The 23053-nt window shown below is 33.9% G+C and overlaps 1 protein-coding gene and 2 long non-coding RNA genes across 5 annotated transcripts; 2 read left to right on the forward strand and 1 right to left on the reverse strand.

Moving 5' to 3' along the window:
• The first annotated feature begins 4771 nt into the window (after positions 1-4771).
• Positions 4772-7882, forward strand: LOC111380630. The gene is made up of 2 exons (XR_002700211.1): positions 4772-6726; positions 7560-7882. It is a non-coding gene; the product is annotated as an uncharacterized LOC111380630 (long non-coding RNA).
• A 3793-nt stretch (positions 7883-11675) lies between these two features.
• Positions 11676-16340, forward strand: LOC111380631 (deSI-like protein At4g17486). Of its 3 annotated transcripts, none has more exons than XM_023004247.1 (4): positions 11676-11927; positions 14255-14544; positions 15060-15347; positions 15888-16340. In XM_023004247.1, exons 2-4 carry the CDS (start codon positions 14334-14336, stop codon positions 16124-16126), a joined length of 738 nt encoding a protein of 245 aa, XP_022860015.1. In that variant the 5' UTR covers positions 11676-11927; positions 14255-14333; the 3' UTR covers positions 16127-16340. The 3 variants fall into 3 exon arrangements, with proteins under 3 accessions (XP_022860015.1, XP_022860016.1, XP_022860014.1); XM_023004248.1 differs by having other exon boundaries at positions 11681-11927; positions 14261-14544; XM_023004246.1 differs by having other exon boundaries at positions 11682-11927; positions 14280-14544.
• A 179-nt stretch (positions 16341-16519) lies between these two features.
• LOC111380638 lies at positions 16520-18701 on the reverse strand. Its single transcript, XR_002700212.1, has 3 exons — positions 18440-18701; positions 17788-17832; positions 16520-17347 (listed from the first exon to the last, which is right to left on the reverse strand). It is a non-coding gene; the product is annotated as an uncharacterized LOC111380638 (long non-coding RNA).
• Between the last annotated feature and the right edge of the window lie 4352 nt (positions 18702-23053).

Raw genomic sequence — 23053 nt, forward strand, 5'->3', positions numbered from 1 at the left:
TTCTTACTACCACAACCTATGATGGTGTTAGTGGAGTTAAAGAGCACATTATGAAGCTTATTCATTTCTTTAACAAGCTGAAAAGAATGAAAGTCGAGTTATCAGACAGCTTTCTTGTATGGCAAGTACTTGAATCCTTGCCATCTCAGTTTGATGTACTCAAGACTACTTATAATACTCAGAAAGAAGAATGGGACTTGAGTGAAATGACTGCTATTGTAACTTAAGAAGAAGAGATGATGAGAAAGGCAAAGTCTCATGTTGCTTTTATGATAACTGCTGATAAAGGGAAGGAAAAAGTATTCAAAGGTAATAGTAGCAATTTCAGTAAGATGAGGAAATCTGGGAGACCCCATCAGCAAGCTATCGTGAGTGTTCCAAATGGGCCTAAGAAGGAAGGTTTCAAGGGTAAATGTAACTTCTGTCATATTTTTGGACACAAGAAGGTTGATTGTAAGAAGTTTAAGGCTTGGTTAGATAAGAAAGGTACACGTTCGCTATTAGTGTATTTTGAATCTAATCTAGTCGATGTGCCTTCTGATGCTTGGTGGCTAGACACTGGTGCAATCATTCACACTACAAATTCTTTGTCGGAATTAAGAAACCACAAAAGACCAATTGAGACAGAGGCAGTGGTAAACATGGGCAATGGGGTGAAGGTTAAAGTTGAACATATTGGAACAGTCAAACTTATTTTGGCTTCTAAGCATGTTTTGAACTTGTCTGATATTGCTTTTATACCTTCTATCAGAAGAAATCTTATCTCTATTTCTATTTTGGGTAAATGTGGATATGTTTTTCATTTTGGAAATGGAATTGCTACAATTTATTATAATTCTGTTGTGGTTGGTACTGCTACATTATATGATGGTTTGTGTAGAATTAACTTGTTTCCTGCTTTAGATTCTACTCCTTCTAGTATATCTATTGCGAATGCTGGAGTTGGTTCTAAACGTACTAGATCCAATGAAAACTCTTTCATGTTGTGGCATAAAAGGTTGGGTCATATTTCTAAAGAAAGAATGAAAAGGTTGATTAAAGAAGGTATACTCGTTGACCTATTCTCTGATTTTGAAACTTGTGTTGCTTGTATCAAAGGGAAGTTTCCAGCGAAAACCAGAAAACAAAAGATTAGCTGAAGTGTGGAAATCCTAGATTTAATTCATACTGATGTTTGTGGTCCCATTTCACCCGCCGCTTTGGGAAATTATAAATACTTCATTACCTTTATTGATGATTATTCTTGCTACGGTTACATAGAGCTCATTTGAGAAAAATCAGATTCATTGGAAGCCTTTAAGGCTTTCAAGGCTGTCGTGGAACTCCAAAAAAAAATGAAAATCAAAGCAGTAAGATTGGATAGAAGATGTGAGTATTATGGGAGATATGATGAAATTGGTAGAAATCCTGAATCTTTTGCTAGTTTTCTCGAGGCATGTGGTATTGAGGCGTAGTACACAATGCCTAGGACCCCTGAACAGAATGACATTGCAGAAAGAAGAAATCGTACTCTCATCGACATGGTGCGGTGCCTAGGACCCCTGAACAGAATGACATTGCAGAAAGAAGAAATCGTACTCTCATGGACATGGTGCGGTGTATGCTTAGTCATTCCACTTTCCTGATTTTTTATGGGGTGAGGCTTTAAAAACTGTTGCCTACATTTTGAATTAAGTACCAAGCAAGTCGGTTCCCAAAACTCCTTACGAATTATGGTCAGGTAAAAGGCTAGTTTGCGTCATTTTTGTGTTTGGGGTTGTAAAGCAGAAATAAAGCCTTATAATCCTTAACAGAAGAAACTTGATCCTAAGACCATCATTGGATATTTTGTTGGGTATTGTGTGGGATCAAGATGATATAGGTTTTATTGCCCTTCTAATTATTAGAATCATTGAATCTGATCAAGCTATTTTCTTTGAGGACGTTAGTGACAGTGGGAGCTCCGCACCACGTGAAGTTGTATTTAGGGAGGAGCGTGTTATTATACCTGTTCAGGTTACTCGTCCATCGGTGGTTGTGCCACCATTGACAGAGGGAACCAATACTATTGTCTAAGAACCCGTTGTTGACATTGGGGTTGATGTTGATATGGGGACTAATGATATTGTTTTGAGGAGGTCACGGAGAATTCGCAAACCAACAATTTTTGATGACTATATTGTCTATTTGCAGGAGCATGAGTTTGATGTTGGTACGTCTCTTGATCCGACCTCTTTCAAGGAGGCCATTGATAGTCCTAAATATTCATTTTGGATGGATGCTATGCATGATGAGATGGCATCGATGTGTCGAAACAGAGTATGGGACTTAGTTGAACTACCTTCTGGCTGTAGGCCAATAGCCGTAAATGGATTTTCAAGACCAAGTATAATTCTCAAGGTCAGGCAGTATAAAACTAGACATGTTGCGAAAGGCTTTAATCAAAGAGAAGACATTAATTATAAAGATACATTTTCGCCTGTTTCTACCAAGGATTCTTTTCGAATTATTATGGCATTGGTGGCTCATTTTGATCTTGAGTTGCATCATATGGATGTGAAGACTGCTTTTCTTAATGGACATTTATTTGAGGATGTGTACATGATGCAACCAGATGGTTTCCAAGTAGATGGAAAGGAACACATGGTGTGAACTTAAGAAGCCTATTTATGAACTTAAGCAAGCATCGAGAGAGTGGTACCTAAAATTAGATGAGATTATCACTTCTTTCAGTTTCAAGGAAAATGTTGTTGATTAATGCATATACTTAAGGGTCACTGGGAATAAGTATGTTTTTCTTGTTCTTTAGGTTGATGATATATTACTCGCTGCAAATGATATTATGCTTTTACTTAAGACAAAGCGCATGCTGTTATCTCATTTTGATACGAAGGATCTTGGTAAAGCCTCTTATGTTTTGGGGATTCAAATTTTTCGTAATAGGTCTAGAGGCGTTCATGGATTATCTCAGAAAACCTACATTAATCGAGTTTTGAGTAGGTTTAAAATACTTTCTCGTTCTCTTGGAAAAGCATCTATTGTGAAAGGTGATAAATTTTCTAAGTCTCAATGCCCTAAGAATGATAATGAGAGGACTCAAATGTAAACGATTCCCTATTCTTCAGTTGTGGGTAGTTTAATGTATGCTCAAGTATGTACACGGCCTGACATTGCATATGTTGTCAGTGTACTTGGGAGATACTTGAGTGATCCTGGTTTGGCTCAGTGAAAAGTTGCAAAGAAAGTACTTAGGTACTTGTAAGGCACTAAATATCTAATGCTTACATATCGACAATCTGACATTCTTGATGTAGTTGGATATTCTGATGCCGATTTTGCAGGTTGTTTAGATGATAGAATGTCTACTTCTGGTTATGTTTTTTTGATGGTTGGGGGAGCTCTTTATTGGAAAAGTGTAAAACAGACACTTATTGCTTCCTCCACAATGGAGGTAGAGTACGTGGCTTGTTATGAGGCTACATGGCGGGTTATATGGTTCTGGAACTTTATCTCAAGGCTAGGTATAGTGAACACCATTTTCAGGCCACTGAAGATATTTTATGACAATACTGCAGCAGTTGCTTTCTCTCAAAATACTAGAAGTTCTTCACTCTCTAAGCATATTAATATTAAGTATTTATTTGTAAGAGAGAAAATAACTAAGTCTTATATTTGCATTGAGCATATTTCAATGGATCATATGTTAGCTGACCCACTAATTAAAAGTTTAGCTCCAAAATTGTTTTAAGAGCATGTGGCTCATTTGGGATTGTTAGAGTCTTATGTTGTATTTGATTAGTGGGAGTTGTGTAATCATTGCTATTTTACCATATTATTTATGCTGATATTCTATTTTGTTCTTGAAATATAGTAATGTCATTGAATGCCTGAGTCATGCACATTTTGGACAAGGTGTACTTTATGTATTGAGACATTTTGATCAGTCTCGTGCCTGAGTCGCGCGGATTTTGGACAAGGCAATGTTTATATATATAATGAGATATTTTGACCAATCTCATGCCTGAGTCACGCGTATTTTTGGACAAGGCAATAACTATATGTATTGAGACATTTTGGTTACTCTTGTGCTTTAGCCAGGCGCATTATGGATAAGGCGTATTATCTATAAGAGACATTCAAATTTGTCTCTAGGGTTTCTCATGGAAACAGGTGTTTATCACTCTTTTGATATTTTCCATACTGCTTTTACAGATCATTGGGCTATATTACGTGATTTCAAGTATTGGTCTTGTGTTGTATACCCTATCGGTATATCATTCACTGTTTTGAACTTGAAGGCACATTTTGAACAAGGCCTTTTGGTTTTGAAATGGTTGCTTGTGTTTATGTAGTGATTAAATGAAATGTTATCCAAGTGGGAGATTGTTATATTTATTTTATGGACTAGGATTTCATTTAATCATGGGAAAATTTCATAATTAAGAGGATAAGTATGGCATATTTCAAAAGTAAGAAAAGAGGTTTCAACTTTCAAAAATCAGAAATTTATTAAAATTTAATAATAATTTACTTAATTATTTATATATTTTATTAATTAGACAAATTGTGGTCACGAATTGGGTAACAAATTTTTGTTTTTGGGTCACGAATTAGAATTTTTTAACTTCACAGATTATTTTAAGGTCATAGTTCAAAAAATTTTACCGATCACAATTTATTCATCGGTCATAGATAAAAAATTTACACGTCACAATTTGTTTATAAGTCACAGATCACTAATATTATAAGTCACAACAATCATAATTTATTAATTTTTTAGATCACACATTATTTCTTAGTCACGATTTATCTTTTTTATTGATCACGTATTATTTATTTTGTTTATTGATTACAGATTAACCAATTCACTCGTCACAATCGATCACATAACCTGTGACCACCACTTCCAACAGCACTACCACCACCGCGACTACCACGACACTGGTCACAAATTATCCAATAAACAAATTGTGAGTAACAATCAAAGTCACAATTTTCATCGCCATCCCCGTCGCCCGTCACACACCAACACCACGATTCATTGATTCCGCAACGACTCACAGACTCCACAACAGATCCATCTCCATCATTTCAACCAAGCCAGCGTGCTCAGGCCCATCACACCACAACCACCACCCAACAAAAAACCCCCAAAACCTGCCACCATCTCACCTCCCGTAGCCACCAAATCCACCACCATCCCCATCACGCCAACGCCACCAGATCGCACCAATGGAGGGACAACAGATTGCACCACCGCCACAGATTGAGCCATTGCCACAGAGGTCGCACCACCGCCACAAATCGAGCCATCGCGACAGCGATGTGGAGCGATGGTGGTGGCACAAGGCGGGGGTGACACATCGCTGCTGCTGCAACTCGCCACCAGATCTCGTCATTCACGGTCAGACTATACCTTTCGCTGTGACGAGCTCTTAGCAACCTCCAATGCCAGCAACGTCGGTCGGAGAAAGCTGACCCATCGTCAATCGCCGGAGTTTTTCAATGAGTCGTCGGCATTCGCTGAGAGATTGGAGAGCAGTTTCCCATTGCTCCGGTTGTGTGAGACTGTGAGAGAATATTGGAAAGGAATTATAGGGTTTGAAATATTAATAGGTTGAATTAATTAATTTTTATATGAATTTATTAATTAACAAAAAGTTCTGATCTTTAAAAGATTAAACTACAAATCTGGTTTTAGAATTTAGGATTTTAATACAAGCGATCTCTGTAATTACCACTTTAATCATTGTTTGAGCCCATAATGGGATGGGCTCCCTTTTTATTAACACTCTCACTCCACTTAATATAGGATTGGCCCATTGAGTTCTATATATATATTTTTTGGCCCTTTCTCCTCTCCATCTTAAGGCAAGTAGAATGATTGGTTTCTAGGGTTTGAAGGGGAGTAGAGAGTAGTTTTCTCCATAGCAAATTTCTTCATTTTGCAGCCTAAAGAATACATGGAAAGTCAATCACAAGCTATTGGAGGTATGTTTTTTTGTTATTGTTGAACACATGCTATAACTATGGCAAGGGATTATCAAATCCATTGAAGTTTTAACAATTTTATCATTTTCCAACAAAATCAGATTGCTTTTTGTTGGAAAATGCTGGCATTTTGTATGCACACCTTAGCACAAGGTTATTTCTTGTTGACCGTGAAGAATAATTCTACTTGTACATAAGGAGTTATATAATAGTTTATATATAGATGAGGTGTGGAAAAGAGAGAGTGAAAGTTCTCTCTCTCTCTCTCTCTCTCTCTCTTTTAATTTGGTTGAAGAAATTTTGGTTTAATCATATCTCACCACATCATGTGTGTGTAGTTTTGTTGTACATACGAGTTTAGAGTTACCTTGCTTTTACTAACAAATTAGAACAGCTGTACACAGAATCACTTGGTCAAATGGAGAGGTAATCCACTTTTTGTCTTGTATCTTTTAGAACTTTTTTGCATAGTTTTCTGTACTTATTACAGTAATAAATACTGGGTTTACAATATTAATTCATCAGCAAAGTTTCTTCTCATTCATGTTGCACTTGTTCGTTGAATAATTGTTAGTTTGTATTGATTTCTTAGTTGAATGGTTGTGTTCCGGTCATCATTGGGTGCAATTACTAATTAACATGTTTTTATGCATAGGCTTTCTTAAGAAAGGATCTAAACAACAAAGACAACCCATTAATGTGCATGCCTGAGCTTTGTGCGCGCGCATACATTGTCTCATGCATGCACACTCAAATGTTAGTGTTGGCTTTTCTCATTTATTATTGCAAGTCTTGTTTGCTTCTTCTTTATTGCAATTATTTTTCTGTGTGCACAATGAAGTTTCGTTTTCTGCTTAGCACTGTATTGGAGGAGGTAGGGAATTACTTTGGTCTTACATATCCGTCGGGTAGCGGAACGACTCTGATGTTCATTTCACACTGGAAGAGAGAATTGAATTCGTTAAGACACAAGATCACTAAATCTAGCAATGAACTGAAGAATAATGTTATCCTTCCTATGATTAATTACATTTGCCAGGAATCTCGAGGTCTATGCTTCAATCTTAATTAACTCTTATTTGTACTAATGAAGTCCAAATGCTTGTAGTTATCCATATAATCACTCGTACAAGAGTACTGATTGAAGTTGAGACATATTTGTTAGCTAAAAGACTATAGTATCCTAGTTTGAATGGTGGATTGAACATCATCGTACATGATTAAGAAAGAAAAGAATAGTTGAATTTTGTCTATTGTCTTGTATAATGTTGTCTAGTACTGCATTACAAACATATGCGCAAATGTATAATCGTACTTCATTTGTCTTGAATAATAGAAGAACTCAGTCAGCATTATCTTACTAAAATTTAGTATGGTAATCTGGATGGATAGTACAATATTAGAACATATCATTCATTGAATTGTTCAGTCATGTTCTAAGCATATGTACGCTGCTATATATAAGCATGTCTAGATTTGTACAATTGAAGTCTTACCAATGTTGATACCTCGTATATATAATTGATGAATTCCATTGGACTTTTATAACCCGTATTGATTTTCATTCATTCATTTTGCTTCTGGAACAGGATCTTGATTTGAGAAAATGTTATTGGAATCATCATCAAGAGGATCAAAGAAAATATAGATATGGGATCCATCTTGGACTCCATACACAGTGAGAGAGACGTCATTTTTATCCATGAGGCATTTAGGATTATCGTCAAGCATCAGAATGACTTCTTGAATTCCTCTCTCTCTCTCTCTCTCGAGATCTGCTACTGTGGCATTGTCTTCTTCTTGTATGTAGAATAGTTTTCCTGTCATTATATCTGCTACCTGTTTCATTTTTCAGGAAAGCTGCTAATCTCTTCCGTGCAGATTCATTTCTGCACAGCTGCTCATTGTATTTTGATCTGCTTTGCATGCATTTCTGGTTTGTGCGTCTGTGGAGAGAGAGAGAGAGAGAGAGAGAGAGAGAGCCATGCATAAAATGGAAAACTGATCACAGAGACTACATTTTCTATGGGTCATGCTATTTGTATATGTCACTTTGGATTACTTGACCCCACCTCCTCCTCTCACATGGGAGTCAGGCCCCCACGTCGTGGCCCCCGTTGGGACCTAACTCCATGTGAGAGGAGGAGTGTGGTCGGGTAAATCAAAGTGTAAGCCAACAAGTACAAATAGCTTAATTCTCTTAACCTAAAAAGTAATTTTTAAAAATTATAAGACAAAATAAGTAATTTAAAATTAAGTTTAATTTTTTTTAAGTACAATTAAAGATACATTTAGTATAATTTGACTTATTGATACTTCGACTTTTTGCGAGGCAAACCGAATTATAAGTAAGAATATGTCAAAATACAACATTATATGTCGATTTCTTTACTTTGAACATGATTAGTTTATAAGACGAGACTTTACCATACTCAATATTCTTATTTAAAATTAATTCAATTAATTTTTAAAAATCATGAAATTTATTTATATGTTCCTTTTTTTTCTTTTTTTTTTTTAATGGTTACTTGTTCAACAATTATATAAATGAAAATTCTTAAAATACATCCTATATATGAGGTGTAATTACATTATGGATACCGAATTTATAAATATGTATTTTACGTACTACATTTTACATAATGATTATAAAAATTACTCCTTGTTGGAAATTTATAAACAGGCCATTATAAATAGTTGAATAATATGATTGAAATAACAAATCACATCGTATCTTTTTATGTAACGTCAAATTCTTAATTGCTCTCCTCTAATTAATGACTTTGTTCAATGAACAAAAATTAAAAACAATTCATTAAGATATATATTTTTTTTATATTAGTTGTAATTTGTAGTTAAAAATTATATTTTTATTAATTCATGATTGTGATAATTTTGTAATTGAAAACATTATTAAGAATGCATGTAAGCATAATTTTATTAGTATTTATTGCGATTTTTTCTTTTCTACGAGAAGAATATAAAAATATAATTAATAAAATATGCAATTTTGTGTAAAAAAATGAAAAAAGGAGAAAAATATGTAAAAGTGGTAGTGAAAAGATTCCATTGAATGTAAATTTACAGAGGATATACAATTAAGAAAGAAAAATAATAATAAAATAAAATAAAACAGTAATTGAACTTTTGGAGAATGAAAGAAATAGTTAGAAATTATAAATCTGTACAAATTATGTGTTTTGTAAATTCTTTGTATAAATGCACAACAACTACTAATTTAATTATTTTTTGTAAATTAATTTAAAATCAAATATATGAATTATTCTTGTTCATCTGTTCTATTAACAAGTAGACATGCTCGTAAATGGTCTTCAAACTTAAAAAAAGTAAATAACTTTATAATTCTATGCAGTGGCGGATTTAGAAAAAAATTCAACATGGACTAATACGTATAAAAAATATATATATTGCACATAAAAAAATATTTTACTTAAATTTTTTTTTTAATGGACATTTGGATTGAAGGGACGGGCTGTAGCACGGCCCAACCCGTCCCTGCATCTGCCCATGATTCTACAGAGACTAACGATAATGTTGATTTAATGAAACTCGTGAGACATGATCGTGGGTGGTGATTGTCTAAAAACCTATGGATGAGGTCCCTTTAAAGTTCAAACACAACTTATAGTTATCAGAATTTATCGAATTGATATACTCAAACTGGGAAATTTGATAGGAAACATTGATAGAGTTGACATATTGCATTGTGATTCGCCTTTAACAAAAAAAAAAAATCATCTTCGAATGAATAATCCCCGTTTGGTTCCCAATTCTTGAAATTAATATGGATGGAATAGTATTTTTTTGAAAAATGAGTGGTTGAAAAAGAATGAAAACTTTTCGATATGCGTGTAATATTATTTTATGGAAGATTGTGTGATTGAAAAATAGGAGAGAGAAAAATGAAATGAAATTTAATGGGACCAAATGGGGATAAATTTTAATTATTGTCTTGTCATCATTTTCTGTCAAATTTCCTTGTTTGAGTTGCATGACTATAATTTATGTGATCAACCGAATACAATTAAATATTATTAAATATAAAAGAAATTTGTTGGTTAAATCTTCCTCAATCACAATTGTACTTCTAAAGTTGAGGAATGATCTCATTTATAATCAAAATTAAGCATACGTTTATGAACAATTTTATTTATAAACACGTAAAAACGGTAAAAATTAAAAAGTTCTCGTGAATTTATTAAATATAAAAAGAATAATGTTATATGTATAGATTATTATGGAGTTAATTGTTTGAATACTCACTGAACTTTAAAGGGCGTCACGTTTCACTCACTGAACTTTACTTTGCACCCAATTACTCACTGAACTTTGTAAACTTGCACTCCATCACTCATCGGGTTAAAGAGTTAATTGTTTGAATACTTGTCGAACTTTACAAGACGTCACATCACCCACTCAACTTTACTTCACACCCAATTACTCACTGAACTTTGTAAATTTGCACTTCATCACTCATCAGGAACCGTTTGTTCTGTTTGCCTATGAGGATGACGGCTTTAACACGTGGCAGTTAAATTAGACAAACATAACAATGAATTGCCAAATTATATATCCAAAAGGACCCAAACATGCCTCACCATTTTCACTCAAAAATGCCATGCCCAGTAAAGGCGAAAAAGAAGAAACAACAATCGCGATATACTAAAATTCACTTCCGAAGCGGCCTATTTTAAGAGATTAGGGTTCCAATTGCGATTTATGTGTTGAAAACGGTGAGGCATGTTTGGGTCCTTTTGGATATATGATTTGGCAATTCATTGTTATGTTTGTTTAATTTAATTGCCACGTATTAAAGCCGTCATCCACATAGGCAAACAGAACAAACGGTTTCTGGTGAGTGATGAAGTGCAAATTTACAAAGTTCAGTGAGTAATTGGATGCAAAATAAAGTTGAGTGGGTGAAATGTGACGTCTTGTAAAGTTCGGTAAGTATTCAAACAATTAACTCTTTAATCCGATGAGTAATGGAGTGCAAGTTTACAAAGTTCAGTGAGTAACGATGAGTGGAGTGTAAGTTTACAAAGTTCAGTGAGTAATTGGGTGCAAAGTAAAGTTCAGTGAGTGAAACGTGACGCCCTTCCAAAATTCAGTGAGCCGTCATCCACATAGGCAAACAGAACAAACGGTTCCTGGTGAGTGATGAAGTGCAAATTTACAAAGTTCAGTGAGTAATTGGATGCAAAATAAAGTTGAGTGGGTGAAATGTGACGTCTTGTAAAGTTCGGTAAGTATTCAAACAATTAACTCTTTAATCCGATGAGTGATGGAGTGCAAGTTTACAAAGTTCAGTGAGTAACGATGAGTGGAGTGTAAGTTTACAAAGTTCAGTGAGTAATTGGGTGCAAAGTAAAGTTCAGTGAGTGAAACGTGACGTCCTTCCAAAATTCAGTTAGTAATTGGTTGTAAAGTAAAGTTCAGTGAGTAAAACGTGACGTCCTTTAAAGTTCAGTGAGTATTCAAACAATTAACTCGATTATTATGGATAGTTAATACTTGATAACCTCTCAAAGATAAGACGTTCAATCATTTATGATTTAACGGCAGTCAGACTACTGACAAAAAAAATTGTTTAGATAAATATCGTTACTCATAAAAAAATATTTACAGAGACAATAAATTAACAAAACACGAAATGAATGACTTTATTTCTAAGAAAGGAAAACAAAAGAAATGTATAGAAAGATAGTTGTTTGTTGTGTGTCGTGTCAGCCTCTCAACTTCCAAAACCTTGGGTCTCTCTTCAATTACATTTTCTTTATCTTTCAGTACGAGACAACTTCTTGTACAATAATTTGTTGAATTGTTTTCTCAAAAACAGATTTTTATTTTTATTTTTTCAGAAATCTTTGCAGTGTCCATTAACTGAGATTTTTCAGGAAAAAAACCATTGAATTATGCAGGTGCCAATGTCAACTGTAAGTTACTCTGCAACAAGCTTCTTATAATTCTTTTCATAAGTTTGAATTCTGGGTTTAACTGAAAAACTTGTTTCTTTTTCTGGATAAACAATTTATAATTTTATTCAATTTTGTCGTGGGCCGATCTGTTAGTTTATCATTTTCTTAATTACTTTAACTTGTTCCTTTAGCTGTTAATGCTTTGATTTGATTGTGGTATATGGTTATTTTCTCTTATTACTGACAAAATGTTTTGAATATGTGGGTTATTAACTCGTAAATATACTGATTTATGCTTCTTTCAGGGTGAAATGTACCTGTTAATTTATCGCATAATATCTTTTGAATTTGAACGGGGTTTTGAAATTATATAGATAGGCGTTGGTCAAAATTGGAGAAATTACTTCATTGTTTCGAGTCCCTGCAGTTTACCATTTCGATGGAGATGACAATGCTTGTTTTTAACTATACATTAATATTTGAAAATTCCTCGTCCTTGCTTGGTTCTTGTTAGTATGTTTTTCACTGATAAAAAAATGGATTTTGCTTTGCTCATCTGCAATATGATTGTTTTTTGTGCTTAAACTCTTTATCTTGCTCGTCATTGTGTTGAAAGTAGTGAAATTTTCTGGGTTTCTCGTTCCAGTTTTAAGATGCCTGCACTGGTGTGTTTACAACTTGAAATATTAATTATCGAACTCGTTCTCCAATTATTATGTAAGGCATGGCAGAAAATTCAAAATTAGAGCCGTAGTGGCTCTGTTTCTTTTTTCTTTTCTTTTCTTCTTCTTCTTCTTCTTCTTCTTCTTCTTCTTCTTCTTCTTCTTCTTTTTTTTTGTTTTCAAGGTTGACATTCTATTGTTGAATTATGTACATCGAAGTTGAAGTATTTGAATTGCAAAAATTATTTTGAAATGTTCCCGTTTATAGTTCTTCCGACATCATATGTTGTTCCCAATTTCCGATTTTGACTTTAGATTTAAATTTTCCTTGTACGTGCACGCACTGGCTTTTTGACCCCCTTCGGTTCTTATTTCAAGTATGCAGAAGAACATTGCTTCATTAAGAAATCAGGAAGTTTGTTATTTTTTTATTTAATTCCTCTTTGATATTGGGTTTGCCATTTCCTATTCATCGTTGACCAGATAATATCGTAGCAAATTAAGTTTTTGAAAGGCTGTCTTTGCGTGTGCTCATGCGTGTTTTTCCATCTTTGAGAGAGGTTAGGTATCAGTTGACAAGTATGAATTAAATTTCTTAAGATTACCAGTAAGCATGATTGCATTTTATTAGAGTATAAATTTATGCACATGAAACATGCTGAGTCAATACAATTAAATGGTAACCGCCTAAGCCTCGGGAGAATATATGTTAGGTATTTTTGCAGTAATGATGGAACATCCCAAGAATTATTTGCCTGAAAGCTGAATCAGTTGAAGTGTTTGAAGTAATTTAAGCTTATGTTAAAGCAAATGGGTGTATTACATAGTTTTTGGCTGTGATGATTTGACTTGCAAATTAAGAGATGCTGTACTGTTCCCAGAGCATTAGGATAAAACTTGAATGGATGAGCTATTCTAATATGAGTTATTGCGTCTCAGACAAGTATTTAAACTTTGCAAGCATGTTTGGCTAGGTGTAATAATTAGTAAAAGATACTTTGAAGAAACTTTTGTTCTTAAAACATGTTTGTTACTACTACTTATCTGAACTCTAAGCAAAAAAATGTTATTCCGAAAGTAAGTATTGCCTTACTGGTATTATTTTAGAACATACTAAATTACTTACACGCAAAGTTTTTAAGCTTAGCTGAACACGCTGTTAATTCTGTATTTTTAGTCACGGACAGATTGAGAAGCAACTGTGCAAGATGCAGGATTGATATAATTAATAATAATATGAGTGGCTATATTAGTGGCCTCCCACTCCTGTCAATGTTGACTTTCACAAGTTGAAAAAACATGTTGCTGGTTCCATTTTTTTCTTTTCCCCCTAAATTTTCTATTCTTTCATTTTTTTTTTCTTGGGAAGAAGTTTTTTCTTAATCAAAATTCAAACATACCAACCCTTCATCTTGCTCTGAATCCCGTAGGTCATCTGAGTAATATCATTGAGAATAATCAAAGGTTTGATCCATACACATTTTGTATTTCTGTCACATGAACAGATTTTATACTACATTTGTCAATATCACCAATTATTGAGTTTTAAGGTCACCGAAGTGACTTCCTTGTGCGAAAAACTTTAGTTATTTGCAACAATGAAAAATCAACTAATTGTTTCAGTTGACATGGTTTTTTTTAGTTTAATTTGTTCTTGGTGTTCCTCTATTGTTTACTTCCTAGCCTCAGCTTCAAATATATTGTCCAGATGTATTAGATGCTATCAGTTCTGGAGTGATATCTGGTTACCTATAGAAGCAATATGACATTAGGATCAAAGAAGCAATGGAAGTCCATAGTTCCCCAGTATTTGAGAGGAAAATCAGTCCCTCGTTTTTGTTTATTTTCCAAAGTGAAGCCGACTGATCATAGTCCTGGAAATACTTCGGTTTATCTCAATGTGTATGACTTGACACCTGCGAATGGTTATGTCTACTGGGCTGGCCTAGGTATATTTCATTCTGCTGTGGAAGGTACGTTTGACTGCTTATGTTGTATTCTTCGTCCCATTGATTTTCTTATTTCGTTATCAATGTATTCAATTCTTGTGAGTTCAAGACAATGATGTAAAGCTTTTTCTCTGCTTATGTAACTTCTTAAATACTGTATTCTTAATTTCTTGGACGTGGAACAACCTGATATAGCATATGCAATGAGAGTTGTAAGCGGGTATAGTACATGCAGCGGGCGTCTATTTTTACAGACATGGCTAACATATTTTTAGAACATTGACAAAAAACAAATATAAAGATGATTATTTTCAGGCAAGTGAAACATAAAAAGTAATAGTAATAAAAAGTAAAAGTAAAAAAGATGACTTCATGACATTTATTGCTATATTTGTATGTGGATTTTATCTAATATGGTAACTCGAATTGTTTAGCTAACCTGTGTGCCTCTTTATTCAAGTTTTTTTATGAGTTGGCATATATAAATAGAAGAGAAATAACTTTTTTTTTTCTGATTAAGAGTGCGTGCTCATTTGCAGTTCATGGTGTGGAGTATGCATTTGGAGCTCATGACTATCCTTCAAGTGGTGTCTTTGAAGTTGAACCTCGAGAATGCCCGGGTTTTAGGTTTAGGAAGTCAATATTCATCGGGACTACATCTTTGGACGCGACCCAGGTTCGGGAGTTGATTGAATGTCAAGCTGCAAACTATAATGGTGATACATATCACTTGATTGCAAAGAATTGCAATCATTTCTGCAAAGACATATGTCACAAGCTTACAGGGAAAAAAATTCCAAAGTGGGTAAATCGACTTGCAAAATTAGGTATTTTTCCTCGTTCTTGCATCAAGTTTTACCTTTATTTACATTCAAGTAATATTCTATGCTGCTGATTATTACAATATACATCAGTGTTATCACCCTATAATATGAGTCCTATTTTGTAGCATAGGTGTTTCATTTCTACTTTTAACTTACTCCTTGGCCATGGATCGACCTAATATTCCTATTTGGAGTGTGAGAGTGAGGAAACTTGTGCTCTTCTACATTATATTGTTAACTTGCAATGGAAAGTCAACGTAGTTCTAAGATGGAGGATGGACGACTATAAACTCGTGTGTTTGCTTTGTTCCTAATTTTTTCATTTGATTTATCGTTAGTACCCAAAGAATGGATTAGTGCTTAATACATAACTTTTCACGAGGAGCGAAAGAGGAAAGAAAACAGAATTTGACTAAAAAAACACTAACATAATCTTGTTTTGGTTGGGAAGACTGAAAAAAAATCCTATTAGAACTTCCTAAAGTAAAATTTTTTCGTCTGACTACCTAGTACTCAGCCCTTAACTGTATGTTTTTAACCTAGGTTCAATCTTTAACTGCGTCTTACCCGAAGCCCTTAAAGTTACTGCTGTGCAAGGTGATCCGAAATCTGAAGCATGTGATGACAATGAGATGACGAAGCTAAGAGGTAGTTCGTGTTGTCTGTCCTCAATCTCAACCATGCAGAGGCATTTGTCGGCATCGTCCCCATTTAAAGTTTGCTTACCATTGTGGGAATTAAGAAGGTCTACAAATGGCTCACCAAAGGAAAGAAAAGACTGAGGATGTCTCCTTTCTGGGCTAATTTGTGAATTTTCAAAACTACGATACGGTTCAGGAGGGAAATATTGTATGAAAAAAGGTATTATTTTTCCACCTTGCTGATTCATTCATCTTTTTAACTGTGAATTCATTTCGTAGGAGACAAAAGGAACTCCTTTCATTTGTAATTGTCAATCACATTCCTTTTCAATATAAATGTTCATATAAATCCAAATGCAGCGAAAATTGTAAAATAACACCGGGAATATGGGATCTGAGGAATACTCAAAGATGACTCGAGACATGTTATGACGCCATATGCTAACTGTAATTTCTCATTTTCGTGGCAAGAATGAAAAAATAACGAATTTTCGACAAGTTTAATAGACCCCAATTTATCCCCATCAAAAAATATTACATCAAATTGCAACCAGAAGCAACATTTGCTGAGTCCACGATTTTCTTCGATAGATTGGCTTCAAGAATGCCACCAAATGGATAATTCAGATTAACCAAGCATGTTTTTACATTAGGTGCATGTTAGGCATACAGAACTGGGTAAAAACAAATTTTCAGCTCATTTTTCTTCCTTAATATGGTCAAAATCTCTGCAATACTCCGTCATATTAGACTTCAAGGGCATTCAATAATTTCTATATCGAGTAACTCAGAGAGCTCTAGAAGTGGAGAATGACAAAGAATTGCAAAGAAAATCATATTATAATTAATGGCCACCCGTTTATTCATAAGAAAGTTAAAGAAGTATGGTGGAAACCACCATAATCAGTAGCAACACTAACAGTAGCAAGGATCCAAGACTATATAACTTTTCAGAGTGAGGCCATGAATATTATCAATCGTCTTTCTGATGCAAAACAGTAGGCATGCTGTTGTTACCATTAAGAGCAGCATGATATACTCTGTTTCTCGGGCTCAGCCAAGCCTATATCTGAAAGAATCAAATTACCCTGCACATAAAAGCAACAGAAAATAACACATTTCGGCTAAACTCACAGTAATTAAGCAATTGTGGCAGCTGTTGCTTCCGCTAGTTATTTTCCTACTTTTAAGACTCCTGCATCATATAGTTTCAGGACAAATTTCAGGAACAACTAGGAGCCTAGTTTGAGAATAATGCACAACATTTTGGGAATGAGTCACAAGCACAGTGCCTAGTAATGGCACCACTAATATAACCTGGAATAGCATCATCTTCGGGCGTATTTTTTCCATCAACAACACCTGCAAGAATCAGACACCAAAATGATGAGAATAGAGCTAGAATGCAAATGAAATGTAACACCATAACTGAATAAGTGGAGCAAGTGTTGGTTTCAATAGAAGGAAAAACTCTATATATGGTCTATCGCTTTTTCTGCTAGGATGTCTTCTGAATCAACCTACAAGTTTTGGCATTCATAGGTTCTGCTATTAACATGTACAAGACGCATCATTTATTTTGTAAGACGTCAACATAACTCTAAATATTGCCACGCCTGAAAATTGAAATTATGTCTTTCCTCATTTGTGTCGTCCCTGAAAGAATGTACCGCGTAAGTAGTCCTATTTTGTCATGGAAATTTTCCACATTATCCTTCTTTGGCTGAATTTTAATTTCTGGACTAATAAGATTACAAAAAAATAAAAATAAATGAATAAAAAAAGGAAAGGAAAATATATACCTGAGACTCCCTTAAAATCAGACGATTTTGACTCAAAGGCACCTGCTGTAATGAGACAAATATTAACAGAGGAGTGCACCTTTTTTCCAAATGAATGATTTACAAGGAAAAAGTTACCTATATAAATTGATAGTTCGAATAACTGGAGAGTATGATCATGCATTACATAACAAAAAGGATAACCACAAATCGATTACCCACAGCCTAAAAACTATAATGTATGGTATTGCCGTAAATACTTAAAGTCTACCTAAAAGATAATCAAGAAACCACAATAGGACACCTTGGTTGGGCCATTGGCACGTAGTTTGGCACTAAGAGAAGGCACCTCATTTAGATCTTTTTGTGCTTCACAGAAAGGCCATTCGCATAAAAAAATCATGAACAGAAGGCTGCACACAGAAATACTGGATATTGATCTTCAATGAAATATAAACCTATAATTTAGATCCAAAAACCAGTCTGAGACACAATATCGTGTGTCATTTGTTTTATATTCAATTTGTGTTTCGAACTCAAAAGCAAAAAACTAAAGAACTAGTTTGAAATTTCCAGTCCATTTTCAATAAAAATGAATAGAAGATGAAAATATTTATCTATCTACTAAGTTCCATGGCATACTATTTCTTAAATAAATGTGCCGTGAACAAACCTGATGAGACCAACGTGAGGAAGTTTTGCCACTGATCTCTTCAGAAACACAATTCAGATGCACGATCACCAAAATTAGAGCAGAAAGGTGTCAGTCGAAAGTCGAATCACGACAACTATGAATAGATGTCTTAACAGCATGTGCAGGCCATGATAAGTTAAAGAGTTACCTAACCTTGGCAGCTACGCTTGGAAAGTGGTACAATATATCTAAATAAGATACATGATTTGACACAATAGCCCAGGTCTTTGCATCTCTTCAGATTGATCCTTAACCTATGTCTGAAAAGTTTAAAGGAAAAATGAGCCAAAGAGTATCAGAAACAAACACAAGTGCCTGTTAATTAAGTTCTTGTAACCCAAATCTTGATAAACCAACTGATCTATATAATTTTTTAGCAACTGAAGGGTAGATAATATATAGCAGTCTACTGAAGCACAAGCACACACCGTCAAGTCCTCACAGTAGTAGGTTTATTCATCAAGAAGGATAATATATGCATACAATTATGTCACCCATGACACTGCAATCAGCTTAATTCTAGTACAATATCTCAAGCAAATAAGTAGAAAATTTTATATGACCATAAAATTGCCAGAAGAATTATTTATTAATAAGTAATCTAATTTAACATACAACAGGAAAAAAAAAATTGTAAGCCTGTCAATTCTTCATAGCGGCGCACAATATAAACGAGTACTGCACATTTTTAAGATGTTAATGACATCCATCTTTTCCTCAACAATAATAATTTGAATAAGTTGGAAAGCGACTGAGATACTAAAACAAAAAGGATTATATTGCTTGCACATAAAATTTGTACATAAAAGATTACATAAAATGATGTGAAATGAAAAGATTGAATGAAAAAAGTTGATTGTGTTTTAAACTGATAAATGATAGAGTGACATGTGACATTATGTAAAACTTGATGTACATGTAACAAGGTCCAGAAAGGATTAAAAAAACTGGTCCGATGTAGATGTTTATAGATCCTGCAGGCAACACATTGTAAAAATTTTCATTGGCTTGCTCCTATACCCTCTTGACAAAAGTAGACAAATATATTAATTACTAGAACACACAGATTACTGGAAGAAAATTTCAATTTTAAATTAGTTAATCCACAGTCATAGAATATCTTAGGTTTGCTCCTACTTTCCTGCATGGTGAACCAATACATAAATTAGCAGGTTTTGCTTTAATTCCCATGTGCCACAGGAGAGAACAACAGTTGCACGCTTTTTTGCCTATAGAGAATTGTAACTCTACAATCCACTTTATACATTATCTTCACCAACTCGTGCAACTTACCCTTCTTGATTCATTTCATCCTTTTGAGAAGGAAAAATAGAACCTTAACTTTCGGTTAGCGAATATCAACTCTCTCATTGACGAAATAAGCTGACATGGGAATCTGGTTGATACTTTGGCATGTCATTAGTTTGTGTAAGTATTATGCCCTAGGTCCAATCGACTTTGGACATAAATACTTTTATATATAATTAATGTAATTAAATGGCAGATCTATTATTTAATTAATAGACAATTAAATAAATAATAGAGTCCGTAGATTCAAATATTTGTAATTTATTAATCACAAGGAGTTGTGATTGTGAGATACAAATTACATCTGATTGAATCTTAAATCATCCGTGGTCGTAAGTAATAACGAGATACGGATATCGTTATTACGGATAGACCATCACGTGTGGCATTTCTTACTTGTGAAGTAAGTAGCTGATCTCACAAGTTAAAGTGTGGTGACACTTAAATGAACACGTGGATGTTTGTTATAGAACAAAACATTGGAGACCCGTCGAGAGATTCCACATGGATAACTATCTGAGTGTCGGTGGTTAATCTCTAACGTTCGGTAGTGAAATTGGTCCTTTGACTTGAGGTCGTCATGGTACCTTATATGAGGACAGTCATACTTTGGCGGTGTTGGATGTTGCTCTGAAAAGGGCCGCTAATACGACATCGTTCGGGTACGTCAAGAATCGTATGAAGGTTGTGATTGATCAATAAAGGATTCGTCACTCTTAGATAGTAGGAGATTATGATCTGCGTTTCATTCAATTAAGTCAATGATGAAATCCTTGGCCAAGGTGTACTCATAAGTCGAAAAGGAGTTTTCGATTTATATTGACTTAATAGTGGAGTGAAAGATATGATCGATGATCGAGATTGACACTGCTGTTCTTACCTACCCTAGTTGCTCTACCAGACGGTCAAGGTTGTTATCAATTATTGGAGGGGGAAACAAAATTTATTCTTCTTCATCATCATTGTCCCATATTTATAAGTTACTCAGCCCTTTTTCCGCCCCATTTTTAAGAATTTTGTATAAATAAGTAAGAAAAGTTTTAGATTTATGTGTAAAACTATTTCTTTTGAAGAAAGTGTAATTGAAAATAAGTTTGAAAAAAATATTTTTAAAGAATGTAACTCAAATAGGGAATTCACGACTTTGAACTTTTAGGCAATTCTTATGTATTTCACTTCGTAAAAATTATTAACAAATAGGGATTGTTTGGGAGTGATTTTTTTTAAAAAAATTGATTTTTTGACAGTTATTTCACTATTTCAGCTGTCATATTTAACTTTTTCTTTAACAGATGGATCTCACTTTTCTCCTAACGATTAAAAAATCAATTCTCAAAACAACTTTCAAACGGCTCAGAATATTTCTACCAATTAACCAGATGAGGGAAAGAAGACAAAAGGGACCGGCAATGGAGAAAGATAGGTTTGAAAAGTCCTAGGCGAGAGTGCGAGGTCAAGGATACAGTAACATGACTTGGAGATACGAGAATGGGGTGTCTGTGTTGTCCTTGCAAGAGTTGATCATGAGAATCCTGCTACTAAAGTATCTCGAAAGTCGAAAAAAATTATTTTTATTTATGGACATAAGGATACCATAGTGTAATTTAGTATTATCCAACTGTTAAATGGTTAAGAATTATAGATTTACATATCAATCTAAGAATTGGGATATGTGCGAATTCTGATTTCTGACACGTGTTCTTTCTCTTGCTTAAAACGTGGTTGACTGATTTTCACAGATTGCAATGGCCATTTGTCCTTATACAATGTATTTTGCTGTTTTGCACATAATTAAGAAAGAAAAAAAAAAAGAAAAAGAGTTAGAAGATGAAAAATATGTCTATATTTTAAATTATCAAAAGATAGAATATCATATGACATTAAGAGTGTGTTTGATTGACATAAAAAATATCATCTAAAAAAGAAAATGTTTTCCATCTTTTGTGGAAAATAAAAACTACCTGTACCAAAGGAAAATATTTTCCTTAAAAATAAGGAAAATTAGGCATATTTTCAAAAGTTGGAAAATATTTTTCATGGAAAAAAATAGCAATCAAACACTCCAAGTAAAAATTTAAATGAAAAACTGATATTTTTCATGAAAAATAAATGTAATCAAACACACCCTAAGTGAATTTTGGTATACACATTCAACGTTGGCAGAGTTTGTGTATATTTATTTTCATTTCACTGCACCTTTCATCTCTATGGATAATTTCCATCTAAAAAGTTTCTTTTAAAATGTGAGAGTTTTTTTTTTTAACTTACAATTCTGATTTTATCTTTGGCGGCTTAGATCGGTTTTAAAATTAGTCTTTACCGTAAGAAGATTTCTAGTTTATATGACTTGCATGTACCATTTTAATCGATTTTTAATTTATTAATTTTATAAGTTGTGGAGCTTCCACTTATTTGCCTTTGTGTTTAAAAATTTTTTGAAACCCAAATTAAAAAAAAAAAAAAAAAAAAAAAAAACACACACACACATACAAGATCCTGCATTTAATGAGTAGTGTTTCCACTTCCATCTCACCCCCACCCCACATATACTTTAGACACAAGTTACCCAAATTAATATGTCTGCTCCTGCATATATTCACACAACCTCAACAAACAAAACCCTTCACCAATTAATTCCATAACACAGTTTTTCAACAGCAAAACATAACCTCCAATTTCAAACCTTGCACCCTATCCTTTTATCTCTCTAAATCTTTCTTCCTACATTGTCGTCATCAATTTTCTCTCCTCTCTATAACCTTGTTAGCCTTCTGGGATGGCCAAAAAACCTCTTATTATACCTATATTTCTATGCTTTTTATTCATTTTTTTGACTGATCATACTTCCGATGCAAGATGTTCACAATTTCTACACTCTAAACCTAAAACTCGAAATTCTCCGAACATGTTGTTCGGGTATTTGCCGAAGGGAATGCCCATACCGCCATCGGGTCCTTCGAAGAGGCACAATGAAATTGGGTTGCACGGCTCTCAAGGATTGCCTTGAAGATTTAAGCGTGTATGCATGGATAAAAGAAGTGTTAGTGTTACTTCTTTATGTGTAATAGTTTATTTTATTGGTAATTTGATGAGAAGTGGTTATATAACAAAAAGTAGTTAGCTTCGGTAATTTTATGATATTTTATTTAGAAAGAAAACCGATACAAAGAGAGTGTATATATACAATTATGCATTTTTATATACATGATTTTTTATTTTAATTTGGGGGGTGGGGTTCAATAATGCTTAAGTTTAGAATATTAGTCAATTAACCATGTACGTTGA

The sequence above is a fragment of the Olea europaea genome, unplaced genomic scaffold, assembly GCF_002742605.1.
Source record: "Olea europaea var. sylvestris unplaced genomic scaffold, O_europaea_v1 scaffold2179, whole genome shotgun sequence".
NCBI classification, from domain to species: Eukaryota; Viridiplantae; Streptophyta; class Magnoliopsida; order Lamiales; family Oleaceae; genus Olea; species Olea europaea.

What these genes read in the sequence shown, in the direction of transcription:
- LOC111380631 (XM_023004247.1), top strand. Translation starts at nt 14,334, where the DNA reads ATGACATTAGGATCAAAGAAGCAATGGAAGTCCATAGTTCCCCAGTAT. An exon ending in ATTTCATTCTGCTGTGGAAG is followed by an intron (nt 14,545 to 15,059) that starts GTACGTTTGACT and finishes GCTCATTTGCAG; the next exon opens with TTCATGGTGTGGAGTATGCA. An exon ending in AAATCGACTTGCAAAATTAG is followed by an intron (nt 15,348 to 15,887) that starts GTATTTTTCCTC and finishes TTTTTAACCTAG; the next exon opens with GTTCAATCTTTAACTGCGTC.